Source organism: Salvelinus fontinalis, chromosome 26, assembly GCF_029448725.1.
Source record: "Salvelinus fontinalis isolate EN_2023a chromosome 26, ASM2944872v1, whole genome shotgun sequence".
Classification (NCBI taxonomy): domain Eukaryota; kingdom Metazoa; phylum Chordata; class Actinopteri; order Salmoniformes; family Salmonidae; genus Salvelinus; species Salvelinus fontinalis.
In genome coordinates this window covers 47,572,392-47,595,820 of record NC_074690.1, presented here as the reverse complement: position 1 = coordinate 47,595,820, position 23,429 = coordinate 47,572,392, and the positions used below count along the sequence as shown (strand labels likewise).

Sequence of the window (23,429 nt, the reverse complement as noted above, 5' to 3'; positions counted from 1 at the left end):
ATATAGTTTTATCAGATTATTTAATTTTTTTGGGGAGTTTTGGCGTGTTCCGTTCTCTGCGTTTGGTGGCGATGGACAGCTTCGTGCCACTTGGCTAGTTTTGATTGCAAATTCAACAGACGAAGAGGACATTCTTAATCCAAACAATGATTATTCTGGACAAAGGACCCCTTGTACAAGATTGTGATGGAAGCTCAGCAATAGTACGACCCATTTATGATGTTATTTCGTATTTCTGTCGAAAATGTTTAGACGTATATTCCGCTCTTATTTTGGGCGCTGTCTCGCTATAACGTAAGCTGTATGACGTACTAAAGTTATTTTTAGAATTCTAACACGGTTATTGCATTAAGAACTAGTGTATCTATCATTTCCTGTACAACATGTATTTTTTAGTAAAGTTTATGATTAGTTATTTGGTCAGAATAGGTGAGTGTCAGAAATATATCCGGAGATTCTGGAAAATAGTTGCTACGTTTTCACAATGTATAACCACGGATTTCAGCTCTAAATATGCACATTTTCGAACAAACCATATATGTATTGTGTAATATGATGTTATAGGACTGTCATCTGATGAAGTTTATGAAGGTTAGTGAAATAATTAATATCTTTTGCTGGTTTTGTCTCTATCGCTACTGTTGCCTTGAATCAATGCGGTTGTGTGGTTGGCTATAATAGTAAGCTAATATAATGCTATATTGTGTTTTCGCTGTAAAACACTTAAAAAATCTGAAATATTTGCTGGATTCACAAGATGTTTGTCTTTCATTTGCTGTACACCATGTATTTTTCATAAATGTTTTATGATGAGTATTTATTTCTTCCTGTAAACTTCTGACCCACTGGAATTGTGATACAGTGAATTATAAGCGAAATAATCTGTCTGTAAACAATTGTTGGAAAAATTACTTGTGTTACCTTACACTCTATGTTGGCTGACAATTTGTTAGCTACGCTGTCCTTATGAACCACATAGCATATCATTACAGCAGTATGTACCAGTATGTTAGCTAGCTACTTAACGTCAGTAGTTATACATCAAACTTGCAAGTATATTATCTATAGGCTATCTAACTACTCAACGTTTATTGACTTGATTATTCTCGTCATTCATTAGTTTAGCTAAATGGTATAGTCGTTGTGCTTTCTCAATGGACATTCGGGTGCTTTTGTAAATTCGCTCTGGCTATCTATAGGCTGGACAACAGAACGAGTCAAAATTCACACAAGGCTGAAAAACGACGTAAGAACGTTGGCTAAATTGGAACACTAGCGCGAGCCCATTGGAAATTAAATCTTAGTCCTGTATAGCCGAGTTGTCGTCAAGTTGAATGCATTTGAGAAAAGCAATATCCAAAGCCATTCATCAGTGTTGCAGAATTAAACATTTATTTTGGCACAGAGAGAAGCCTCAGTTCACATACTGACCCATACTTCACATACTAATTCACATACTACTTCACATACTGACCCTTGTATTAAAGACTGTTACTCTTCATGACATCAGTGAAGCATCAAGTTTGCCCTTGAATTTACAAGTATGTCTTGATTGACACTCCAAAACATTGCAAAAGAGCTTGAAATATGAAAAAGTAAATATTAAATTTTTTCACTGTTCTTGATGAGCTGTTTGGATTCTCCAACTGAAAATGTCAGGACAGGTATGATGGATTATGACACATGCAGAAAAACAGTACCTGCCATACAATATATTACAGTAGTCGTACATCACACAGTCAACAATTATTGTAAAAATAATAAAGTTTTTAGGTAGGACTACTGTTTGAATATTTTCACATCAGGCTAGGGCCTATCTCCCATAGCGGTGAAATTGACACTTTGAACTGCTGCTAATAAACTAAAAATCATAAGTTAATATCGAACATATTGAATAATGTTCTACATTACCAGTAGCAGTACTACTGGTAATTGAGACAGGCAAATTTATACTGAACAAAAATATAAACGCTACATCAAAATCTAATTGTATTTGTCACATGCGCCAAAAACAAGCCCTTAACCAACAATGCAGTTTTAAGAAAAAATAAGTTAAAGTATTTACCATATAAACTGAAGTTAACAATTAACTAGAAAAATAACGAATAATTAAAGAGCAACAATACAATAACAGTAATGAGGCTATACAGGGGGTACCTGTACAGAGTCAATGTGCGGCGGTTAGTCGAGGTAATTGAGGTAATATGTACATGTAGGTAGAGGGTAAAATGCCTTTGTCACGCCCTGACCTTAGAGAGCCTTTTAATTTCTCTATTTGGTTAGGTCAGGGTGTGATTAGGGTGGGCATTCTTGGTTTTCTGTTTCTATGTTGATGTGTTTGATTCCCAATCGAAGGCAGCTGTCTATCGTTGTCTCTGATTGGGAGTCAGATATAAGTTGTTCATTTCCGTTTGGGTTTTGTGGGGTCTTTGTTTGTTGCACTACGAAGCTTTACGGTCATTGTATTGTTTATTGTTTTTAGTGGAACATTAATAAAGAAATTGTACGCCTACCACTCTGCACCTTGGTCCGGTCATTCTACCAACGAGAGCCGTAACACTATGCATAGAAATAAACAAAGGGTGCGTTCGTAAATTCACTCTGAAGCGCTCAGAGGGCACTTTTCACGATCGTAAATTCAGAATGTTGTCAGATTGTCCGTTCTAGGAACGTTCAGAGCGCACACTGGACGCCATGGCCGAAGAGTAGGGTTGATCCGAGCGTTCTGGCCTCACAACGGCAGTCAAGCACCTAGTTAACTCGCTTATTAGCTACTTCCAGACAACATTGAGACAATGTTTGAGACAATGCAACACAGTTACAATCACCAACGATATGGATAACGAACGCCTAGACAGTTGGTGATTGTAACTGTTGCTGGCAACAATTTAATTACGTTTCTTTGCCGACGTTTACTGACACAGACCATATTCAAGGCGTATTGAACGTTCATAAATTCATCAGTTATTCTGCGCTTTCGCACACTCAGACGGGAGTGCTCTGAAATCGGAGTAGATAGCCAGAGTGAATTTACGAACGCGCCCAGAGAGTAGCAGCATTTTTTACAGAAGATAAATTGTAGAAATGGGCGGCGTTTATGTATTTTGCGCGGTGGGTTATGGGTGTGAGCAGAGAAGTAAAATGGCGGAATTGGCAAACGAAGGTGAGCAGTGTCCGTGTGAGGAAACAAAACTGTTGAATTATCTGCATGGCCGTTTACGTATTTATTTATTTATTTAAAAAAATATATGTCATTGCAATAAACGTAATGGTTTACAGCCTTTAAATAAAATAGTGGAACCAATTGTTGTTTCAGACCGGCTACATAAGAAAGAACATCTTCATTTTCACAATACAGGTAGCTAGCTACCATAGCAAACCAGCCACATCTAACTTCGGCTATTTAGGCGGGGATGGGAAGCTGGCTAACGCTAGCTAATCAGATCTGTTTGCTAACGTTATTTTAACTACATTTAGCAAGGTATATTGTAGCTAATCAGTTAGCTAGTTAATGCACGTTAACGCACGTTTGCCACCTTGTTAGTTATACGAGTTCTTAATTTGTTAGTCACAGCTAGGTTGCTAACAATTTCCTCAGCTAACGTTAACCGGTGAAATGACACTTCATGGGGCTATGGCTAACTTAGCTAGTTAGCTACCTTCCTCTTAATGCTAACTTTCTATATCATGTTCTAGTGGTAACTAGCTATTTGTCAAGGACATTGATTTAACTAATAAAATCATGAAGTCTCTTTAAAGGTAGCAAGCTATTTGTTCACACCCCACTTGCCAGCGAGGTAGTGTTAGCCAATTTAGCAAATGTTGCTAGCAATCTTAGCTAATGAATGCTGCACATTCTGAACTGGGTGACTCATTTATAAAGTCTTGTTGGTGCGCCAAATCCTGTTAGCTAACTAGCTTGTAGTTGACCAGCGCTATATTGTGACTGCATTTATATTACCCAGACTATCCTAATTTTGTAGTTAGCTAGCTAGTAAGGTTGGATATGTGGATTGGAAGCTAGGCTATGCTGTCACTGTCTTACACAACTACTACTGTTTGAAACAACTGTTGTCATAAGTGACAATCAAGCTACACATATTGTTGGATCATGTGCTTGTATTTATTTACAAAGTATGACAGTCCTTTCTCTGACCCTGGCCTGCTGAGGTGCTAGTTGTCCTGGCAGTTTGTTGGCTAGGCCATGAGTTTTGATGGTCTAAATCCAATGCTCTTGTCAATGTGGTGTCCATACATGTAGCCTATGTTTAAAATGGCAATTATTTGATGCACACATTGTCCTATTTGAAATGCCTAGTTTGATTTAGATATATTTGTTTTAGTAAATATAATGTCCCTTACCAATTCTAGGCTAGTATGGTTGTTTTTGTTTTTAAACTGATTATTTACTTCAACCTCTGAATGGAATAAAGGATTATATAATGCAAGTTGTTTATTCTCAAACCTTGCATCATGGTCATTTGGCATCTATTCAGAAGTATCTCCACTGAATGGGGAGAGTTGGAAGTCTGTGTGATTGACCCAGTTAGCAGAAAGTTGGAGGAAGGACAAAACAAACAGTCTGAATACATGTGTTGGGATTCTTTTTGGCAGGAATATTTTGTCTGTCTAGGTTTATGGTTTAGCCTTAGCTAAATATTCCTGCATTTCCTCAAGTGGCACTCTGAACATATTTGTGAAATTAGAAACACATGCCTACGTTAAACAGCGAATCCAGAATGCCAGACATGGACTTACACAGATGTAGGTCTTCTACCTTTCAGAAAAAAACATTATGGCAGAACCTGTGTCAACTCAAAACTGCTGCAGGGTGTTTGCTCATGACAAATGCTCATGACAAATGACAATCACTGTGACAATGTTTTTCATTGTTGACACCAACTGATTCACGGGCTGTGATGTCTTGATATTAGGCCTACACTTCATACAAGTGACAAATGTACTCTTCTGTATGGTAAATCATGATTTCCCTCTTCATTAAACAGAGAAGCCTGCCATAGCGCCACCAGTGTTTCTGTTCCAAAAAGATAAAGCACAGAAGGTAAGCTAGACAGTATTCTATTCTTTCCCCTCACATTGATGGAAATCAATGGGCCTTCATGGAAATTCACTGTAAAGCTTCATAATTTGACTCAGTTGTTTCTAGTCCGAGAAACAAACAGTTGACCTAGTGCTGCTCTCTATTACAGAGATCAGCTGATGGATCGAGTGCAGAAGATGAAGGTAGGGTATGCATATAACGCATCTGACTGTTAGCCTATTTCATCATATGATTTCCATCTGACCTTATAATGCCCTTAATAGTATTGTAGTTAATTTACCAGGGATCAAATTATACTGCGTAGTAGGGCTGACCCCATTTAGTCCACTGGTCGATAGGCTGTTGATCGACCGAGATTGATTTAGACGAGCCGTTGCAAATAGATCATTTTTTTTCATGGCATGCAAGACACCTGTCAGATTTGCGCCTGTCTCAGTGGACTAATCCATTGACGAGGCTGCGGGCATGCCATAGTCCAAAAAGGGGAGTGTGGCTAATATGCACAAGGCACGTCCCTCTCCAGAATGCACTCTCTCCCACCATTTCGTGTGCATTCATTGTTTCATAACTTCATTGTGTGAATTGTTTGCCTTTTGATTGTTAGTGTCTATCAATTCCCCTTAACATATCACCAGTAGTACATTTACTGTTAATTTCCATCATTTCTAATCTTCCATGCTTGTTTGGTAATGGTAATTTCTGTTAATGCATTCAATATATTATTATTAAAGTCGTTTACTGTTCTCATTGTTGGAGTGGACACGTTGTTTGCAAAGCTCAAAACATATGCTACACTTGTGAGAAACAAGTTTTAGTGTATTTCAAAATAAACAAACTTGATTACTTCTTATTCCTTGCACAAATAGCCTTACAGCTGTGTCTGTCCCAAGCTCACTGGAGCGGGAAACTCTGAGGACCCAGAATATTTTATAACATTTTGCAAGTTTGCTAGTAGAGGTCGACCGATTAATCGGAATGGCCGATTTAATTAGTGCCGATTTCAAGTTTTCATAACAATCGGTAATCGGCATTTTTGGACACCGATCATGGCCGATTACATTGCAATCCACGAGGACACTGCGTGGCAGGCTGACTACCTGTTATGCGAGTGCAGCAGGAGCCAAGGTAAGGTGCTACCTAGCATTTAAACGTATCTTATAAAAACGTATCTTATAAAAACAATCTTAACATAATCACTAGTTAACTACACATGGTTGATGATATTACTAGTTTATCTAGCTTGTCCTGCGTTGCATATCATCGATGCGGTGCCTGTTAATTTATCATTGAGTCATAGCCTACTTTGCCAAACGGAGGATTTAACAAGCGCATTCGCGAAAAAAGCACTGTCGTTGCACCAATGTGTACCTAAACATCAACGCCTTTCTTAAAATCAATACGCAAGTATATATTTTTAAACCTGCATATTTAGTTAATATTGCCTGCTAACATTAATTTCTTTTAACTATGGAAATTGTCTCTTCTCTTGCGTTCTGTGCAACAGAGTCAGGGTATATGCAGCAGTTTGGGCTGCCTGGCTTGTTGCAAACTGTGAAGACCATTTCTTCCTAACAAAGACAGCCAACTTAGCCAAACGGGGGATGATTTAACAAAAGTGCATTTGCTAAAAAAGCACAATCGTTGCACGAATGTACCTAACCATAAACATCTATGCCTTTCTTAAAATCAATACACAGAAGTATATATTTTTTTCAACCTGCATATTTATTTAAAAGAAATTCATGTAAGCAGGCAATATTAAACTATGCTTAAAGCATTGCGCTGTTTATGACTTCAAGCCTATCAACTCCCGAGATTAGGCTGGCAATACTAAAGTACCTATTAGAACATCCAATAGTCAAAGGTATATGAAATACAAATGGTATAGAGAGAAATAGTCCTATAACTACAACCTAAAACTTCTTACCTGGGAATATTGAAGACTCATGTTAAAAGTAACCACCAGCTTTTATATGTTCTCATGTTCTGAGCAAGGAACTTAAACCTTAGCTTTTTTACATGGCACATATTGCACTTTTACTTTCTTTTCCAACACTTTGTTTTTGCGTTATTTAAACCAAATTGAACATGTTTCATTATTTATTTGAGACTAAATGGATTTTATTGATGTATTATATTAAGTTAAAATAAGTGTTCATTGTTCATTCAGTATTTTTGTAATTGTCTTTGGTATATATATATATATATGTATATATACACTGCTCAAAAAAATAAAGGGAACACTTAAACAACACAATGTAACTCCAAGTCAATCCCACTTCTGTGAAATCAAACTGTCCACTTAGGAAGCAACACTGATTGACAATAAATTTCACATGCTGTTGTGCAAATGGAATAGACAAAAGGTGGAAATTATAGGCAATTAGCGAGACACCCCCAATAAAGGAGTGGTTCTGCAGGTGGTGACCACAGACCACTTCTCAGTTCCTATGCTTCCTGGCTGATGTTTTGGTCACTTTTGAATGCTGGCGGTGCTTTCACTCTAGTGGTAGCATGAGACGGAGTCTACAACCCACACAAGTGGCTCAGGTAGTGCAGCTCATCCAGGAGGACACATCAATGCGAGCTGTGGCAAGAAGGTTTGCTGTGTCTGTCAGCGTAGTGTCCAGAGCATGGAGGCGCTACCAGGAGACGGGCCAGTACATCAGGAGACGTGGAGGAGGCCGTAGGAGGGCAACAACCCAGGAGCAGGACCGCTACCTCCGCCTTTGTGCGAGGAGCAGGACGAGCACTGCCAGAGCCCTGCAAAATGACCTCCAGCAGGCCACAAATGTGCATGTGGTCTCACCAGGGGTCTGAGGATCTCATCTCAGTACCTAATGGCAGTCAGGCTACCTCTGGCGAGCACATGGAGGGCTGTGCGGCCCCACAAAGAAATGCCACCCCACACCATGACTGACCCACCGCCAAACCGGTCATGCTGGAGGATGTTGCAGGCAGCAGAACGTTCTCCACGGCGTCTCCAGACTCTGTCACGTCTGTCACATGTGCTCAGTGTGAACTTGCTTTCATCTGTGAAGAGCATAGGGCGCCAGTGGCGAATTTGCCAATCTTGGTGTTCTCTGGCAAATGCCAAACGTCCTGCACGGTGTTGGGCTGTAAGCACAACCCCCCCCACCTGTGGACGTCGGGCTCTCATACCACCCTCATGGAGTCTGTTTCTGACCGTTTGAGCAGACACATGCACATTTGTGGCCAGCTGGAGGTCATTTTGCAGGGCTCTGGCAGTGCTCCTCCTTGCACAAAGGCGGAGGTAGCGGTCCTGCTGCTGGGTTGTTGCCCTCCTACGGCCTCCTCCACGTCTCCTGATGTACTGGCCTGTCTCCTGGTAGCGCCTCCATGCTCTGGACACTACGCTGACAGACACAGCAAACCTTCTTGCCACAGCTCGCATTGATGTGTCCTCCTGGATGAGCTGCACTACCTGAGCCACTTGTGTGGGTTGTAGACTCCGTCTCATGCTACCACTAGAGTAAAAGCACAATTCTTTTTTTTAACCAATCGATTAGTCGAAAGAACAGATGACTCTCGATCGACCAGTAGGACAGCCGTACTGCATATCTTAGTGCCCAGGTAGAGCATTTTAATTGGTCATTTCAACAGAAGGCTAAAATAAGACAATTTGCTTATTTTCAGGTTCAGACAAAGAGGATGGTGGCTACTGTCCTCCATTAAAAAGAGAGAGGACTTCATCTTTAACACAGTTCCCACCTTCACATTCTGGTAATGAAACACATTAGATAAGTCATTCCCTGCTGAATGTATTTTCCTCGATTTTTACTTAATTGTTGGAAAATAATATTTTCTAGATTTGGTGTTGTGTGTAATGCAGCCTCTCTCCTGCTCTCTGCAGGGTCTAGTAAGAACAATGTCTTCATGCCCTCAAGTTTCTGCCAGTCTCCAACTGGGAATTCAGAGGACTCAGAACCAGGTGAGACTTGTCTACTTCTTCTAGTAACTCCTCATTATAAAGGCTTCACTCATGAAGTTTCCAGTGGTTGACTTGTATGTAATATGGATTGTATGCTTAAACTGTAGTCCAGCTGTGTTTATTTAATGATAAAATGTACTGAGGATACAATAATACTATGAAAGCTGCCGTTATTGATTTTTTTTTAAACAATTCTACATGTTCTGTTTTTTCTTCCTCTCGCCAGATGAGAAGCCTGTAGGGTTTCGTTTAAAACCACCTACTCTCATCCATGGCCAGGCGCCTAGTTCAGGTGGGTATTGATGCTTGTGTATGTGTGGTTCTGTAGAGGCTGGTGGGAGGAGCTATAGGTGGACGGCCTTATTGTAATGGCTGAAATGGAATAAATGGAACTGAGTCAAACATGTGGTTTCCATATATTTGATACCGCTCCATGTTTACCATTACAATGAGCCCATCCTGCTATAGCTCCTCCCACCAGCCTCAACTGGTGTGGTCTGGTATGTGGGGTGCTGACTTGACTAGAAGGAGAAAAACTGGGCCCTTGTTATAGCCCATGACTAGGCCCTATAAGTTTTCTTGGTCAGGTCAAGTAGTCATGATAAACTCCTGGTCCAAGTAAATGTATAAATGTAGATGGCAGTACAGCATGTTAATATGGATGGAGGTGCATGGTGGTAGTTCTGATATATAGTACATGGTGGTGCATGTTTGTTGTGATATAGTGCTGATGTAGTACGTGGTGGTGCATGGTAGTTCTGATATAGTACATGGTTGTGCATGTTAGTTGTGTGGTAGTGCTGATGTAGCACGAGGTAGTGCATGGTAATTGTGATATAGTGCATGGTAGTTGTGATATAGTACATGGCATGATATAGTACATGGTTGTGCATGGGGTAGTTCTGTAAGGCATTCAGATCCAATCCATTAGCAGATTGTGTTCCAGGTGTCCCCAGTCAGAAACCCAAGGAGCAGCAGCGCAGTGTGCTCCGGCCAGCCTTGCTCCAGGCCCCACAAGTCAAGTCCAACTCAGAGTCCACTAACGGGGTGAAGAAGTCGTCCGACGGAACCTCAGAAGGGTCGAGCATCTTCCAGAACAATACTGAGCACTCAGACGTCTTCGCTAAGTCACCGGTGAGAACTACGATCATGGTCCTGTGTAGTATTACAGAGGCAGAAGTGTAGTAACTGCCCAGACCTACTTTTTGGAAATCATTTACTATCAGAATCGTGCAGTTATTTATTTTCGGTTGCCCAATTATTATTACTATTATTTAACAATAAATGAAAGCTGAATTCCCCAAACCCATCATGATGACTGACTGCTGTATCTTGCCTCCTGTAGAAACATGAAAGGGAGGATGGCGCGAGCAGAGAGAAGAATGATTGTTCTGCAGAGTCTTCTTTCGTGTTTGGGCAAAATATCAAAGACAGAGCAAAGGTGGTTATTTCTCCTTTAAACAATCACTTCAAATTATTCAAGGGTGATGTTTAAATATCCAATTTATTTTTGTAAAAAAAAATCTTAGCAAGAAACGTCAAAATATTTATTTTACCTGACGGTTCTCTTTCTCTCTTTCTAGTTGGAAGAGAATAGTAAAGATGGCAAGTTGTTACCCCTGGATTCTCAGGAGGGAACAAACTATTTCTTACAGTACATCGCCACCCCCAGGTAACATTTTGTCACTGGCTTTTCAGACCTTTGCTCTGGCAGAGAATCTGCTTCTTTATGAGTTCAGATCAGACTTGTTTTTTTCACAATTTTTAAGGTTTTGCAATAATCGTAATATGATTGTTTTAGCTACCTTAATTGAATGCATTAATTGTAAGTTGCTCTGGATAACTGTCTGTTAAATTACTAAAATGTGCTAATATCTTCTTGTTCTTCTTGATTCCTTTCAGTTCAAAGAACGCCATACACAATACCGACAAGGGGGCCAAATTTGTCTTTGGACAGAACATGTCAGAGAGAGTCCTAGTGAGTAGAGACTGTTCGTTTGATTAGTGGGGGCGTTGCCCTTTAGGCCGTGACATAGACCATAGAGATGGTGATCGAGCAAACCCAGTTGAACCCAAATAGAGATGGCTCCTGAGAAATGCAACAACCTGGGACTGTTATGGAGACGAAAGAACTGTGTGTGTACTGTGCACACTTATTTTGACTTATAGTGCATTCGGAAATTATTCCGACCACCTATTTTTTTCCAAATTCTGTTACGTTACAGCCTTATTATAAAATTGATTAGATTTTTTAAAATTTAATCAATCTACACACAATACCCCATAACGACAAACCGAAAACAGGTTTTTAGATTTTTTGGGGCAAATTTATTACAAATTTAAAAAACTGATGCATAATTATTCAGACCCTTTGCTATGAGACTTGAAATTGTACTCGGATGCATCCTGTTTCCCATGATCATCCTTGAGATGTTTCTACAACTTGATTGGAGTACACCTGTGGTAAATTCAATTGATTGGACATGATTTGGAAAGGCTATATAAGGTCCCACAGTTGACAGTTTATGTCAGAGCAAAAACCAAGCCATGAGATTGAAGGAATTGTCCGTAGATCTCCTAGACAGGATTGTGTCGAGGCACAAATCTGGGGAAGGGTACCAAAACATTTCTGCAGCATTGAAGGTCCCCAGTGGCCTCGATCATTTTTATATTGAAGAAGTTTGGAATCACCAAGACTCATCCTAGAGTTGGCCGCAAGGCCAAACTGAGCAATCGGGGGAGAAGGGCCTTGGTCAGGGAGGTGACCAAGAACCCAATGGTCACTCTAACAGAGCTCCAGAGTTACTCGGTGGAGATAGGAGAACCTTTCAGATAGACAACCATCTCTACAGCACTCTACCAATCAGGCCATTATGGTCGAGTGGCCAGACAGAAGCCACTCCTCAGTAAAAGGCACATGACAGCGTGCATGGAGTTTGCCAAAAGGCACCTAAAGGACTCTCAGACCATGAGAAACAAGATTCTCTGGTCTGATGAAACCAACATTGAACTCTTTGGCCTGAATGCCAAGTGTAATGTTTGGAGGAAACCATGCACCGCTCATCACCTGGCCAATACTATCGCTACGGTGAAGCATGGTGGTGGCAGCATCATGCTGTGAGGATGTTTTTCAGCGGCAGTGACTAGTCGGGATCGAGGGAAAGATGAACGGGATCAAAGTTGAACAGAGCAAAGTACAGAAAGATCCTTGATGAAAACCTGCTCAGGACCTCAGACTGGGGCAAAGGTTCCCCTTCCAACAGGACAAGAACCCTAAGCACACAGCCAAGTCAATGCAGGAGTTGGTTTGGGACAAGTCTCTGAATGTCCTTGAGTGGCCCAGCCAGAGCCCGGACTTGAACCTGATCAAACATCCAGCCTTGAACCCGATCAAACATCTCTGAAGTGACCTGAAAATAGCTGTGCAGCGACACTCCCCATCCAACCTCACAGAGCTTGAGATGATTTACAGAGAAGAATGGGAGAAACTCCTCAAATACAGGTGTGCCAAGAAGACTCAAGGCTGTAATCGCTGCCAAAGGTGCTTCAGCAAAGTACTGAGTAAAGGCTCTGAATACTTAGGTAAATATAATATTTATTTTTAATACATTTGCAAAAATGTCTAAGCCTGTTTTCGCTTTGTCGTGATGGGGTATTTTGTGTAGATTGATGAGAAAAGGTTTTACATTTTTTTAATCAATTTTTAGAATACTTTCCCGAATGCGCTCTATCATGAGTGAACTGTAGGAATGGACTTTATTATTGCACTGTAGAGACAATGCATGGTTGGCTGACAGTGTACTGTGTGTTTTCAGAGCCCTTCCAAGGGAGGGGAGGCATCAGTGGAAGACTGTAAAGTCTTACCAGCTCCCCCTGTGTCTGAATCCTCTTCCAAGGAAAACATACCAGAGAAGGGTAAGACTCATGTACAGCCCAGTGCTGATCCCAATGTATATTTCTAGTTAACTTGTTACGTGTGTGTGTGTAATCACAGGTAACAACGTGACAGAGTCACTGGAGGAATCTGCAGCAGCGTACACCAAAGCCACAGCCAAGAAGTGCATCTTGGAGAAGGTAGACGTCAAAACTGGAGAAGAATCAGAAAGTAACGTTTTGCAGGTCGGTGTCTAGTCTCTGGCTGACGATATACGAATACATTTGGGCCCATATTCACATTGCGTCTCAGAGTAGGATTGCGGATGTAGGATCAGTTTTAAATATTTAGATTACAAGGACGGTGGTGATTTCCCCCCCTCTCGATAAGTAATGTGTATGTCTCCCCCCTCAGGTCCAGTGCAAGTTGTTTGTGTTTGACAAGACAGCCCAGACGTGGATAGAGCGGGGTCGAGGGCTGCTCAGGCTTAATGACATGGCATCCACAGACGACGGATCACTACAATCACGTCTAGGTAGGTACACACTCACCTGGACATACACTGGCCTGTATACTCACCTGTACACATTTAATTTTGACTGATCAGTAAATAATATACTGAACAAAAATATAAATGCAACATTCAACAATTTCAAAGATTTTACCGAGTTACAGTTCATATAAGGAAATCAGTCAAAATAAATATATTCATGAGGCTAATCTATGGATTTCACATGACTTGGAATACAGATATGCATCTGTTGGTCATATTTACATTAAAAAAAAAAAAAAAATGGGGCATGGATCAGAGAACCAGTCAGCATTTCCTTCGCATAGAGTTGATGGCTGTTGATTGTGGCCTGTGGAATGTTGTCCCACTTTGATTCAATGGCTGTGCGAAGTTACTGGATATTGGCGGGAACTGGAACAACCTGTCGTACACATCAATCCAGAGCCATCCAAAACATGCTCAATGGGTGACAGGCCATGGACAAACTGGGACATTTTCAGCTTCCAGGAATTGTGTACAGATCCTTGCGACATGGGGCTGTATATTAGCATGTTGAAACATGAGGTGATGGCTGCAGATGAATGGCACGACAATGGGTCACAGGATCTTGTCACGGTATCTCTGTGCCTTTTAAAATGCCATCAATAAAATAGTGTTTGTTGTCCGTGGCTTATGCCGGCCTGCCAATACCATAACCCCAATGCCACCATGGGACACTCTGTTCAGGCGACTCCGGGATGCTTGCCTTCTAGTCAGAGTTCCTCTGTCCAGTCAGTGTCTGTGTTATTTTGCCCATCTTAATCTTTTCTTTTTATTAGCCAGTCTGAGATATGGCTTTTTCTTTGCAACTCTGCCTAGAAGGCCAGCATCCCGGAGTCGCCTCTTCACTGTTGACGTTGAGACTGGTGTTTTGCAAGTACTATTTAATGAAGCTTCCAGTTGAGGACTTGTGAGGCGTCTGTTTCTCAAACTAGACACTAATGTACTTGTCCTCTTGCTCAGTTGTGTACCGGGGCCTCCCACTCGTTCTATTCTGGTTAGAGCCAGTTTGCGCTGTTATGTGAAGAGAGTAGTACACAGCGTTGTACGAGATCTTCAGTTTCTTGGCAATTTCTCGCATGGAATAGCCTGATGAGTTTCAGATGAAAGTTCTTTGTTTCTGGCCATTTTGAGCTTGAAATCGAACCCACAAATGCTGATGCTCCAGATACTCAACTTGTCTAAAGAAGGCCAGTTTTATTGCTTCTTTAATGAGAACAACAGTTTTCAGCTGTGCCAACATAATTGCAAAAGGGTTTTCTAATGATCAATTAGCCTTTTAAAATGATCAACATAGATTAGCTAACACAACGTGCCATTGGAATGATGGTTTCTGATAATGGGCCTCTGTACGCCTATGTAGATATTCCATAAAAAATCTGCCGTTTCCATCTACAATAGTCATTTACAACATTAACAATGTCTATTAACAACTGTATTTCTGATCAATTTCAGGACATTTCTAAGTGCCCACAAACTTTTTAATGGTAGTGTACCTATTTTTTTCTGTTTACATTTTTTATCTAACGTCCTTGACCCATAAACCTCTGTGTGTTCCTCAAGTGATGCGGACCCAGGGCAGCCTTAGATTGATCCTGAACACCAAACTGTGGCCTCAGATGCAGGTGGACAAGGCCAGCGAGAAGAGTGTCCGTGTCACCGCCATGGACACAGAGGACCAAGGGGTCAAGGTCTTCCTAATATCGGTATGACATCACCATTGCCCAGCGTTTAGCCTGCTTCACGTTAGTCGTATCACACGCTTTGTGTATAGTTTTTGCATTTTATCTGGGGTTGGGTGTTGGAAAAAAACTAAAGAGCTGTATACATCTGTCACACCTTTGGGGGGGGAACCTAACGAACCAAACGGAAGCCAACAGAATGAAATGGGAAGGGACCTACCTGGATTTGTCCAATAGACTCTTGATTTCGTTATAGAACATTTTCCATTTGGAGTAACCGGTTTCCGTTGCAAAACTTTTTGCAACTGCTTTCTTTGTCTAAATTAAAATACCCCTGTGTTTGTACCTGTCCCTATTTAAATAAATGAATTTGAAATGTGGTGTAGTACTCAGTAGAGACACTAGAGGGTGTACAGGGATAAGGAAGTAGACAGGTGCTTGAATTCAACGCCTCATCAGCACAACAGTGTCCCTGTAATTGTGGTTCAATTGAGGCTAGTTTTTAGGACACAGTGCAGCAGTTGTCTGTCTGATGTGTTGTTTATCCCTATTATTGTTGTGGTGTTTTTAATGACTTCGCTCTGTCTGTCCTTGCTGTTATTGTCATCATCTCCAGGCTAGTTCTAGGGAGGACACAGGTCAGCTGGCAGCAGCGCTGCACCATCGTATCCTGGCCCTGAAGAGCCGGGCGGACCAGGAGCCCCAGGAGGCCCCTGCTGCAGACTGCGCCCCCGAGGCTGACTTGCCCCACTCTGAAGGGGACAGCGATGAGGAAGATCAGGTCAACAATGCTGCAGGTCTGATCAATAACTAGATACATCTCTAGTGGGCTTACTGTGTGCGTGCGTGCGTGATTCAGTCTCTGGTTTAGACCAGAGATTGACATGTGTGAGTGGCTTTGGTGTGTGTCTGTGGCATTCCAGCACTTAGTGTGACTTCAAGGTTCTTCAACTGCCTCTGTGGTATATTGTGAATAATTATTCCCAACTGTGCCCATTGTTCTAGTTGTTGTAGTCTTCTCCCTGCAGTTAGCAGCATGTCTTCATGTATCTTTCCAATCACTATTTATGTACTACTAGTCTTCCTGTCCATCATACAGTAATACAGGTATTAACATTGTTGTTGCTCTGTCCCGCAGTTAACTCAGAGGGAGGAGAGGCCCAGGCTGCTGGAAGCACATAGCGTTAGTCCCCCTAAAGGATTGCCTGCCAGGATACTGCTACTGCTGTTTGGGCATTTTACTGAGGGCATCCCAACGAACACCCTACCCTGACCAACATGGGTCCTTCAGACCAGTACTTTTGGATACTCAGAAGTCTAGCTCCAGTAAATTTTTTCTTTACATTCAATCAACATAAAAACATCTGGAGTTGTATATATATTTTTTTTTTTCATTTTGTTATATTTTAGTTTTTTCTATTTTGTTTTCTCATCTGCAAAAATAAATACTTATTTTTGCAGCTGAGACAAATTGTTGGGTTTGGGACTTGGCTGCTCATCATATTGATGAGTGTGGGGGTGTTTTCCTCTCCAACATTTTAAGGTATGAATGCAGTTTCTACCTTGGGACTTTTTTACTCACTAGACCACCACCACACCTTTGGGACCCAACCAACCACTCCAGGCTCCAGAGGAACTCCTGTCTGTCACCGTATACTGACCTGTCTTATGGTCAGTCATTTGACTGGTTTCTACATCATCCCCATCCATTCAGCTTTCACATGGGGGCTGATTCTGACCTAAGCGGGCGTAAATGGAACGTAATTCCCTTTTTATGCACTTTTCTCTCTGACCTTGAACTTAATCCACTAATAATTCCACCACCTTTACGCGTGAGGAAACCATGCATATGGCAGAACTGAAGTATATAAAAATGTCCCACAGTAAAGTTTATGAAATGCTGTGTCGTTATGCAGAATTTAAATTGTACGGCCTTTTAACTTGCAGGGATGGGCACTCTCAAAAGTCTTAATTTTAGGCTACCCCAACTTTCACTGTTTCCTATTTCTATCATGTTAAATATTAGTCACTATCAGTATCGACTGTCAGTAGGCCTAATAACCACACTTATACCATGGCGTTGTTAAGTACTAGTTTCTGAAATGCATTCTAACACACGGTAGAATTCAGTGGCTATAGTTCATCCTTATGTTTGAGCTGCATTGAAAGCAAAAGTCGAATTGAAAACATTGGCATTGTTGAATTCGATTTTCATAATCGCAAGCTAGGTCTGATGGTTTGGTTAGCTAAACTAGAAAGTCTGTTTTGTTACCAAGGTAACTACCTTTGCCATCTAGTGAAGTTCCTAGCTACCTAGAGGCAAATGTGTTAAATTATTGGCATGGTATAAAAGGGATAATCAACTCGGGGCTCTATGCTTTCTCTGGAAAATAATGCAACTCGTGGAAGGTCAGTTCCACTCTAGTGCGTCGTGGAACACACCTTCCACGTCGTTCATTGTTTTCCATAGAACGCATAGCCCCTCGTTGATTATCCCTTATCTATTCGTTCTGCCAATTTACTGTTCACTTTAGTTGTAGTCTACTTCATAATTTCATTTAATTACGTTGTTTTATACTACCTTAATTTGCTTCCTCTGTAAATGCAGTCATGGCCATGTGTTTGTTGCTGAGGATCGTTAGTAACAGTTGATAATATATTTTTAAAACGTGTAGGCTAATTAAATCATGATGGAGTTGAGCGCGACACAATACTTGGCCGTGTCGTCACACAGTTTCATGGTTAGTGCATGCAATAGACGACGGCAGAGCCTACTATTGTACACTATTCTCCCTATTATAATTCAATATACGCTAATCTTCCAACATTGCCATGGGTAATTGAATGTGGCAATTTTTAGAATGAATTAAACCACCGTTTTCTTTCGTTCATAAAGGCTCGCTAAACCAGTTTTTTTATGATTCATAAATACTTTCCTAAACCTGAATAATTGACAAGATCAGTATTTTTCAATCTACCGACTGGTGCTGAAACACAGACAAATATGCATATATTTAGATGGCTTTCTTTCATTGATCCATAATATTCTGAACTCGTTCTCAATATATTCCAGTGAGTCTGTCGGCAAAATTCAAACTAAAAGGTACACCGTATTGGAAGGGATGGCTTAAGATAAATGTACTGAACCCTATTGGATGAAAACTCCATGAGAAAATCTGTTTGCCAGCAAATGGGAGGGTTTTTGTGGTGGGAAGTTTTTTTCAGAGCGCGCAACGTAGGCACATATGCAGAGCGTGTTACCCGATTAAGGTAAATCTGCATACCAAATACCGAGAAGTGTGTAGGAAACGCATACGTTTCTTAAGTCTGAATCTGCCCCATGTTGAATAGTTTCCAGACATGTCATTTATTTTTGGTCATGAATTTCATGAGGCATCTACTAACAAAATATGTTTCTAATGGCTAGGGCTGGTTAGCATCTCAGACTTCGAAAGCAGTTTCTTAGTTTTCCTATTGACTTAGTACACAAAGTACTAAAACAAATACATAACTCTCTTATGGGTTAATGCTCCAAGCATAACCAACGAAGCGGGCAGCAAGGGGCTTAACCCCAATATCTCCTGAAGTGTGCACTCATTCACTACTCTCAAAGCTAAAAGCAATGAATTGGAGGCTGGGTTTCCACCACGTCTGTTACACCAGTTATTTCCTTTCAAATCAGTGAAAGGAAGTGAACAACTACACACTTAAGGATGAAAGAGAATTGAGACAAAGCCAAGCATACACCTGGAAAGTTTCTAGAGTTTATATGGCTGAGTTGTCTACTCATTGGCTGTTGTTTTTGTTAGTTTTATGTTTCTCTAAATTAACCTGACAAATCTATACTGAACAAATATTTATATGCAACATGCAGCGATTTCAAAGATGTTACGGAGTTACATGCAGTTCATATGATATCAGTTTAATGAAATAAATAGATTAGGCCCTGATCTATGGATTTCACATAACTGGGAATACAGATATGCATCTGTTGGTCACAGATACTTAAAAAAAAAAATGTCCATCAGGATTTCGTCACGGTATTTTTGTGCATTCAAATTGCTATCAATAAAATGCAATTGTGTTCGTTATTCTGCCCATACCATAACCACACCGCCGCCATGGTGCACTGTTCATAACTTGATATCAGCAAACCACTCGCCCACACAACGCCTTTACACATGGTCTGCAGTTGTGAGGCCGGTTGGATGTACTGTCAAATTCTCTAAAACAACATTGGAGGCGGCTTTCGGTAGAGAAATTATCATTAAATTCTCTGGCAACAGCTCTGGTGGACATTCCTGCAGTCAACATGCCAATTGCACGCTCCCTCAGCTTGAGACATTGGTGGCATTGTGGGACAAAACTGCACATTTTAGGGTGGCCTTTTATTGTCACCAGCACAAGTTGCACCCGTGTAATGATCATACTGTTTAATCAGCTTCTTGATATGCCACATCTGTCAGGTGGATAGATTATCTAGGAAAATGAGAAATGCTCACTAACATGGATGTAACAAATTTGTGCACAAAATTTGAGAGAAATAAGCTTTTTGTGTGTGGACAATTTCTTGGATAATTTATTTCAGCTCATTAAATATGGGACCTACATGTTTCTTTTATATTTTTGTTCAGTATACATTCTGCATGTCATTGTTTTAATTTCTGACATATTGAGGATTTATATTGTTATAAAAAAAAATTGATATGAACTTTTTATCCATTTTCATTTGAGATATGTTGGAATAAAGATTGATTTTGTGTGATTTTTGTTGTGTGCATTCAAAAAACCGTACTACCCTTGTACTGCATGCACATTTGAATATATTTTCCTTTAGTAGAACACAATGTTAATCAACTCCTCGCCCTCTTTACAAAATATAACATTTTGGACTGACTTTTGTATTTTTCATTTTGAAACCTTTGATCCTTCATTAAATACTCTTCAATCATTTCTCCCAGATGTAAAATAACAAATAGAGACAGATTACATTTACTACACTTGCAATGACATTCATTTACAATGGGCAGTGGAAAGGAGGCTTGAGAAGTTTCCACTAATTTGACAGAAGTTTGTGTTTTGTTTTCTTCCTTTTGGTGAGATATAATTGGTTCTTAGTACACAGTAAGTAATCTGTAAGGATGACTACTGCTATACACACACATTGTGTCCTGTCGAGACGTTTACATCAGGGAATCTTAATATATTTTAGGGGGGAATTCCGACCCGAGTTAAGCTTGTGTAAATAGAATGTAATTCCCTTTTTATGCATATACACTACCTGTCAAAAGTATGGACACTCATTCCAGGGCTTTTCTTTATTTTTTACTATTTTCTACATTGTAGAATAATAGTGAAGACATCAAAACTATGACAAAACATGTAATCATTTAGTAACCAAAAAAGTGTTAAACAAATCCAAATATATTTTAGGTTCTTCAAAGTTGCCACCCTTTGCCTTGATGACAGCTTTGCACACTATTGGCATTCTCTCAACCTTCATGAGGTAGTCACCTGGAATGCATTTCAATTAGGTGTGCCTTGCTAAAAGTTCATTTGTGGAATTTCTTTCCTTAATGTGTTTGAGCCAATCAGTCGTGACAAGTTAGGGGTGGTATACAGAAGACAGCCCTATTTGGTAAAAGACCAAGTCCACATTATGTCAATAACAGCACAAATAACTTCCCAGCACAAATAAGCAAAGAGAAACGACAGTCAATCATTACTTTAAGACATGAAGGTCAGTCAATGCGGAACATTTCAAGAACTTCGTCCAAGTGCAGTCGCAAAAAACATCAAACACTATGAAACTGGCTCTCTGCTGTAGAGGTAACCACTACTAAAGGACATGAATAATAAGAAGAGACTTGCTTGGGCCAAGAAACACGCTCAATGGAAATCTGAGGTTTTTGTTCCAACCACTGTGTCTTTGTGAGACGCAGAGTAGGTGAACGGATGTTCTCCGCATGTGTGGTTCCCACCATGAAGCATGGAGGAGGAGGTGGGATGGTGTGTGGGTGCTTTGCTGGTGACACTGTCAGTGATTTATTTAGAATTCAAGGCACACTTAACCAGTATGGCTACCACAGCATTCTGCAGCCATGCCATCTGGTTTGCGCTTAGTGGGACTATAATTTGTTTTTCAACAGAACAATGACCCAAAACATACCTCCAGGCTGTGTAAGGGCTATTTGACCAAGGAGAGTGATGGAGTGCTGCATCAGAAGACCTGGCCTCCACAATCACCCGACCACAACCCAATTGAGATGGTTTGGGATGAGTTGGACCGCAGAGTCAAGGAACAGCAGCCAACAAGTGCTCAAGACTGTTGGAGAAGCATTCCTCATTTTATTTTACATTTATTTAACTAGGCTAGTCAGTTAAGAACAAATTCTCATTTACAATTATTCTGCAATGTAGAAAATAGTCAAAATAAAGAAAAACCCTTGACTGAGTAGGTGTGTACAAACTTTTGACTGGTACTGTAATAATACAAATTGAATGGTTTCCAATCTTCCCATTTAGAATTTCTAAATGGAAAGATTTAGAAATGCCCTTATCCAGATGGTGTGACACAGCATTTCCCAACAGACCTGCTAACTTTCTTTATTTTTACTTTTAAGGTTGGAACCGATATGCATTACCTCCAGCAGGAAGAGAGACAATAACCATTTGTCTGCCAGCTCAGGGACAAGCTACACAATTCACTGCCCTGTTCAATGTAATTTCATTGCTAGAATTTTTTTTAAATGTAATGTATTGTTTTAAAAATGTACAAATAAAATTAAATGTATATATAGTGTCATGTTGATTTGTTTTAGCTGTTGGTGATAATTCCTCAAGTGTTAATACATTTGTGTTTACATCATTAAACTTCTTGTCAATAGGGGGGCGCTGTATTCACTTTGGAAAGAATCGTGCCCAAATGAAACGGACTCGTACTCTTTTCTAGATCATACAATATGCATATTATTATTATTATTGGATAGAAAACACTCTCAAGTTTCTAAAACTGTTTGAATTATATCTGTGAGTAAAACAGAACTCATTTTGCAGCAAACTTCCATACAGGAAGTGAAAAATCAGAAAACGAGGCTCTGTTTCAGGGCCTGCCTATTCAACTGGCTTTTATTTATCGATATGCATGCACTTCATACGCCTTCCACTAGATGTCAACAGGCAGTGGAAGGTGGAATGGGGTGTCTAGCTTGATCTGAGGCCGAACAAGAGCTTTTGGAGTGACAGGTCCGGAATTTTCTTTGTCTTCCAAGGCGCTCGGCGGAGCTCGACATTGTCTTCTGAAAAGCGTTCGGTTTACACGGCGAATATCTCCGGCTTCTGATTTTATTTGATACATATGATAAAAACATCATAAAGTAGGTTTTTTCAACTGAGTTTTATCAGTTTAGTCAACGTTTATTGGGACTTTTGGAGTTTTCCGTTCTTTGCGTCAAGAGAGGATGGGAATGTTAGCAACCTTGGCTAGCATTGTGGCGCGAATTCGACAGAAGAAATGGACATTCTAAAACCAAACAAAGATTTATTCTGGACCAAGGACTCCTTGTACAACATTCTGATGGAAGCTCAGCAAAAGTAAGAAAACATTTATGATGTTATTTCGTATTTCTGTGTAAAATGTTGAGTCCTATTCTCCGCCGTTTTGGTGAGCGCTGTCTCGCAATAACGCAAGCTGTATGTTATGGTAAAGTTATTTTAAAAAAATCTAACACAGCGGTTGCATTAAGAACCAGTGTATCTTTCATTTGCCATACAACAAGTATTTTTATGTAAAGTTTATGATGAGTTCTTTGGTCAGATTAGGTGAGTGTCCAAAATATCTCTGGAGATTCTAGTGAATCGATGATACGTATTCACAATGTATAATCAGGATTTGTAGCTCTAAAGATGCACATTTTCGAACAAAACATAATTGTATTGTATAACATGATGTTATAAGACTGTCATCTGATGAATTTGTTCAAGGTTAGTGATTCATTTTATCTCTATTTTGTCGGTTTTGTGCAAGCTATTTTTTGCGGGGAGAAAATTGCGTTGTGTTTGGCTACTGTAGTGAGCTAATAGAAATATATATTGTGTTTTCGCTGTAAAACACTTAAAAAATTGGAAATATTGGCTGGATTCACAAGATGTTTATCTTTCATTTGCTGTATTGGACTTGGGATTTCATGAAAATTCTATTATATGATATCCCTGTCCCGTTAGGCTAGGCTATGCTAGTCAGCTTTTTTGATGAGGAGGATCCCGGATCCGGGATGGGTATTAAGTAAATTATGTGTTATGAATGACTA

The 23,429-nt window shown here is 40.3% G+C and overlaps 1 protein-coding gene across 2 annotated transcripts; it reads left to right on the top strand.

Moving 5' to 3' along the window:
* The first annotated feature begins 2,987 nt into the window (after positions 1-2,987).
* On the top strand, positions 2,988-19,885 carry LOC129824484 (ran-binding protein 3-like). Of its 2 annotated transcripts, none has more exons than XM_055884189.1 (16): positions 2,988-3,163; positions 5,007-5,062; positions 5,211-5,244; positions 8,720-8,806; positions 8,937-9,014; positions 9,241-9,306; positions 9,961-10,148; positions 10,360-10,455; positions 10,598-10,686; positions 10,917-10,992; positions 12,830-12,929; positions 13,009-13,133; positions 13,303-13,423; positions 15,002-15,144; positions 15,737-15,917; positions 16,259-19,885. In XM_055884189.1, the coding sequence occupies exons 1-16, from the start codon at positions 3,085-3,087 to the stop codon at positions 16,300-16,302; spliced, it is 1,563 nt and encodes a 520-aa protein (XP_055740164.1). In that variant the 5' UTR covers positions 2,988-3,084; the 3' UTR covers positions 16,303-19,885. The 2 variants fall into 2 exon arrangements, with proteins under 2 accessions (XP_055740164.1, XP_055740163.1); XM_055884188.1 differs by having other exon boundaries at positions 9,949-10,148.
* The last annotated feature ends 3,544 nt before the right edge of the window (positions 19,886-23,429 follow it).

What these genes read in the sequence shown, in the direction of transcription:
- LOC129824484 (XM_055884188.1), top strand. Translation starts at nt 3,085, where the DNA reads ATGGGCGGCGTTTATGTATTTTGCGCGGTGGGTTATGGGTGTGAGCAG. An exon ending in GGAAAACATACCAGAGAAGG is followed by an intron (nt 12,930 to 13,008) that starts GTAAGACTCATG and finishes GTGTAATCACAG; the next exon opens with GTAACAACGTGACAGAGTCA. An exon ending in ATCACTACAATCACGTCTAG is followed by an intron (nt 13,424 to 15,001) that starts GTAGGTACACAC and finishes GTGTTCCTCAAG; the next exon opens with TGATGCGGACCCAGGGCAGC.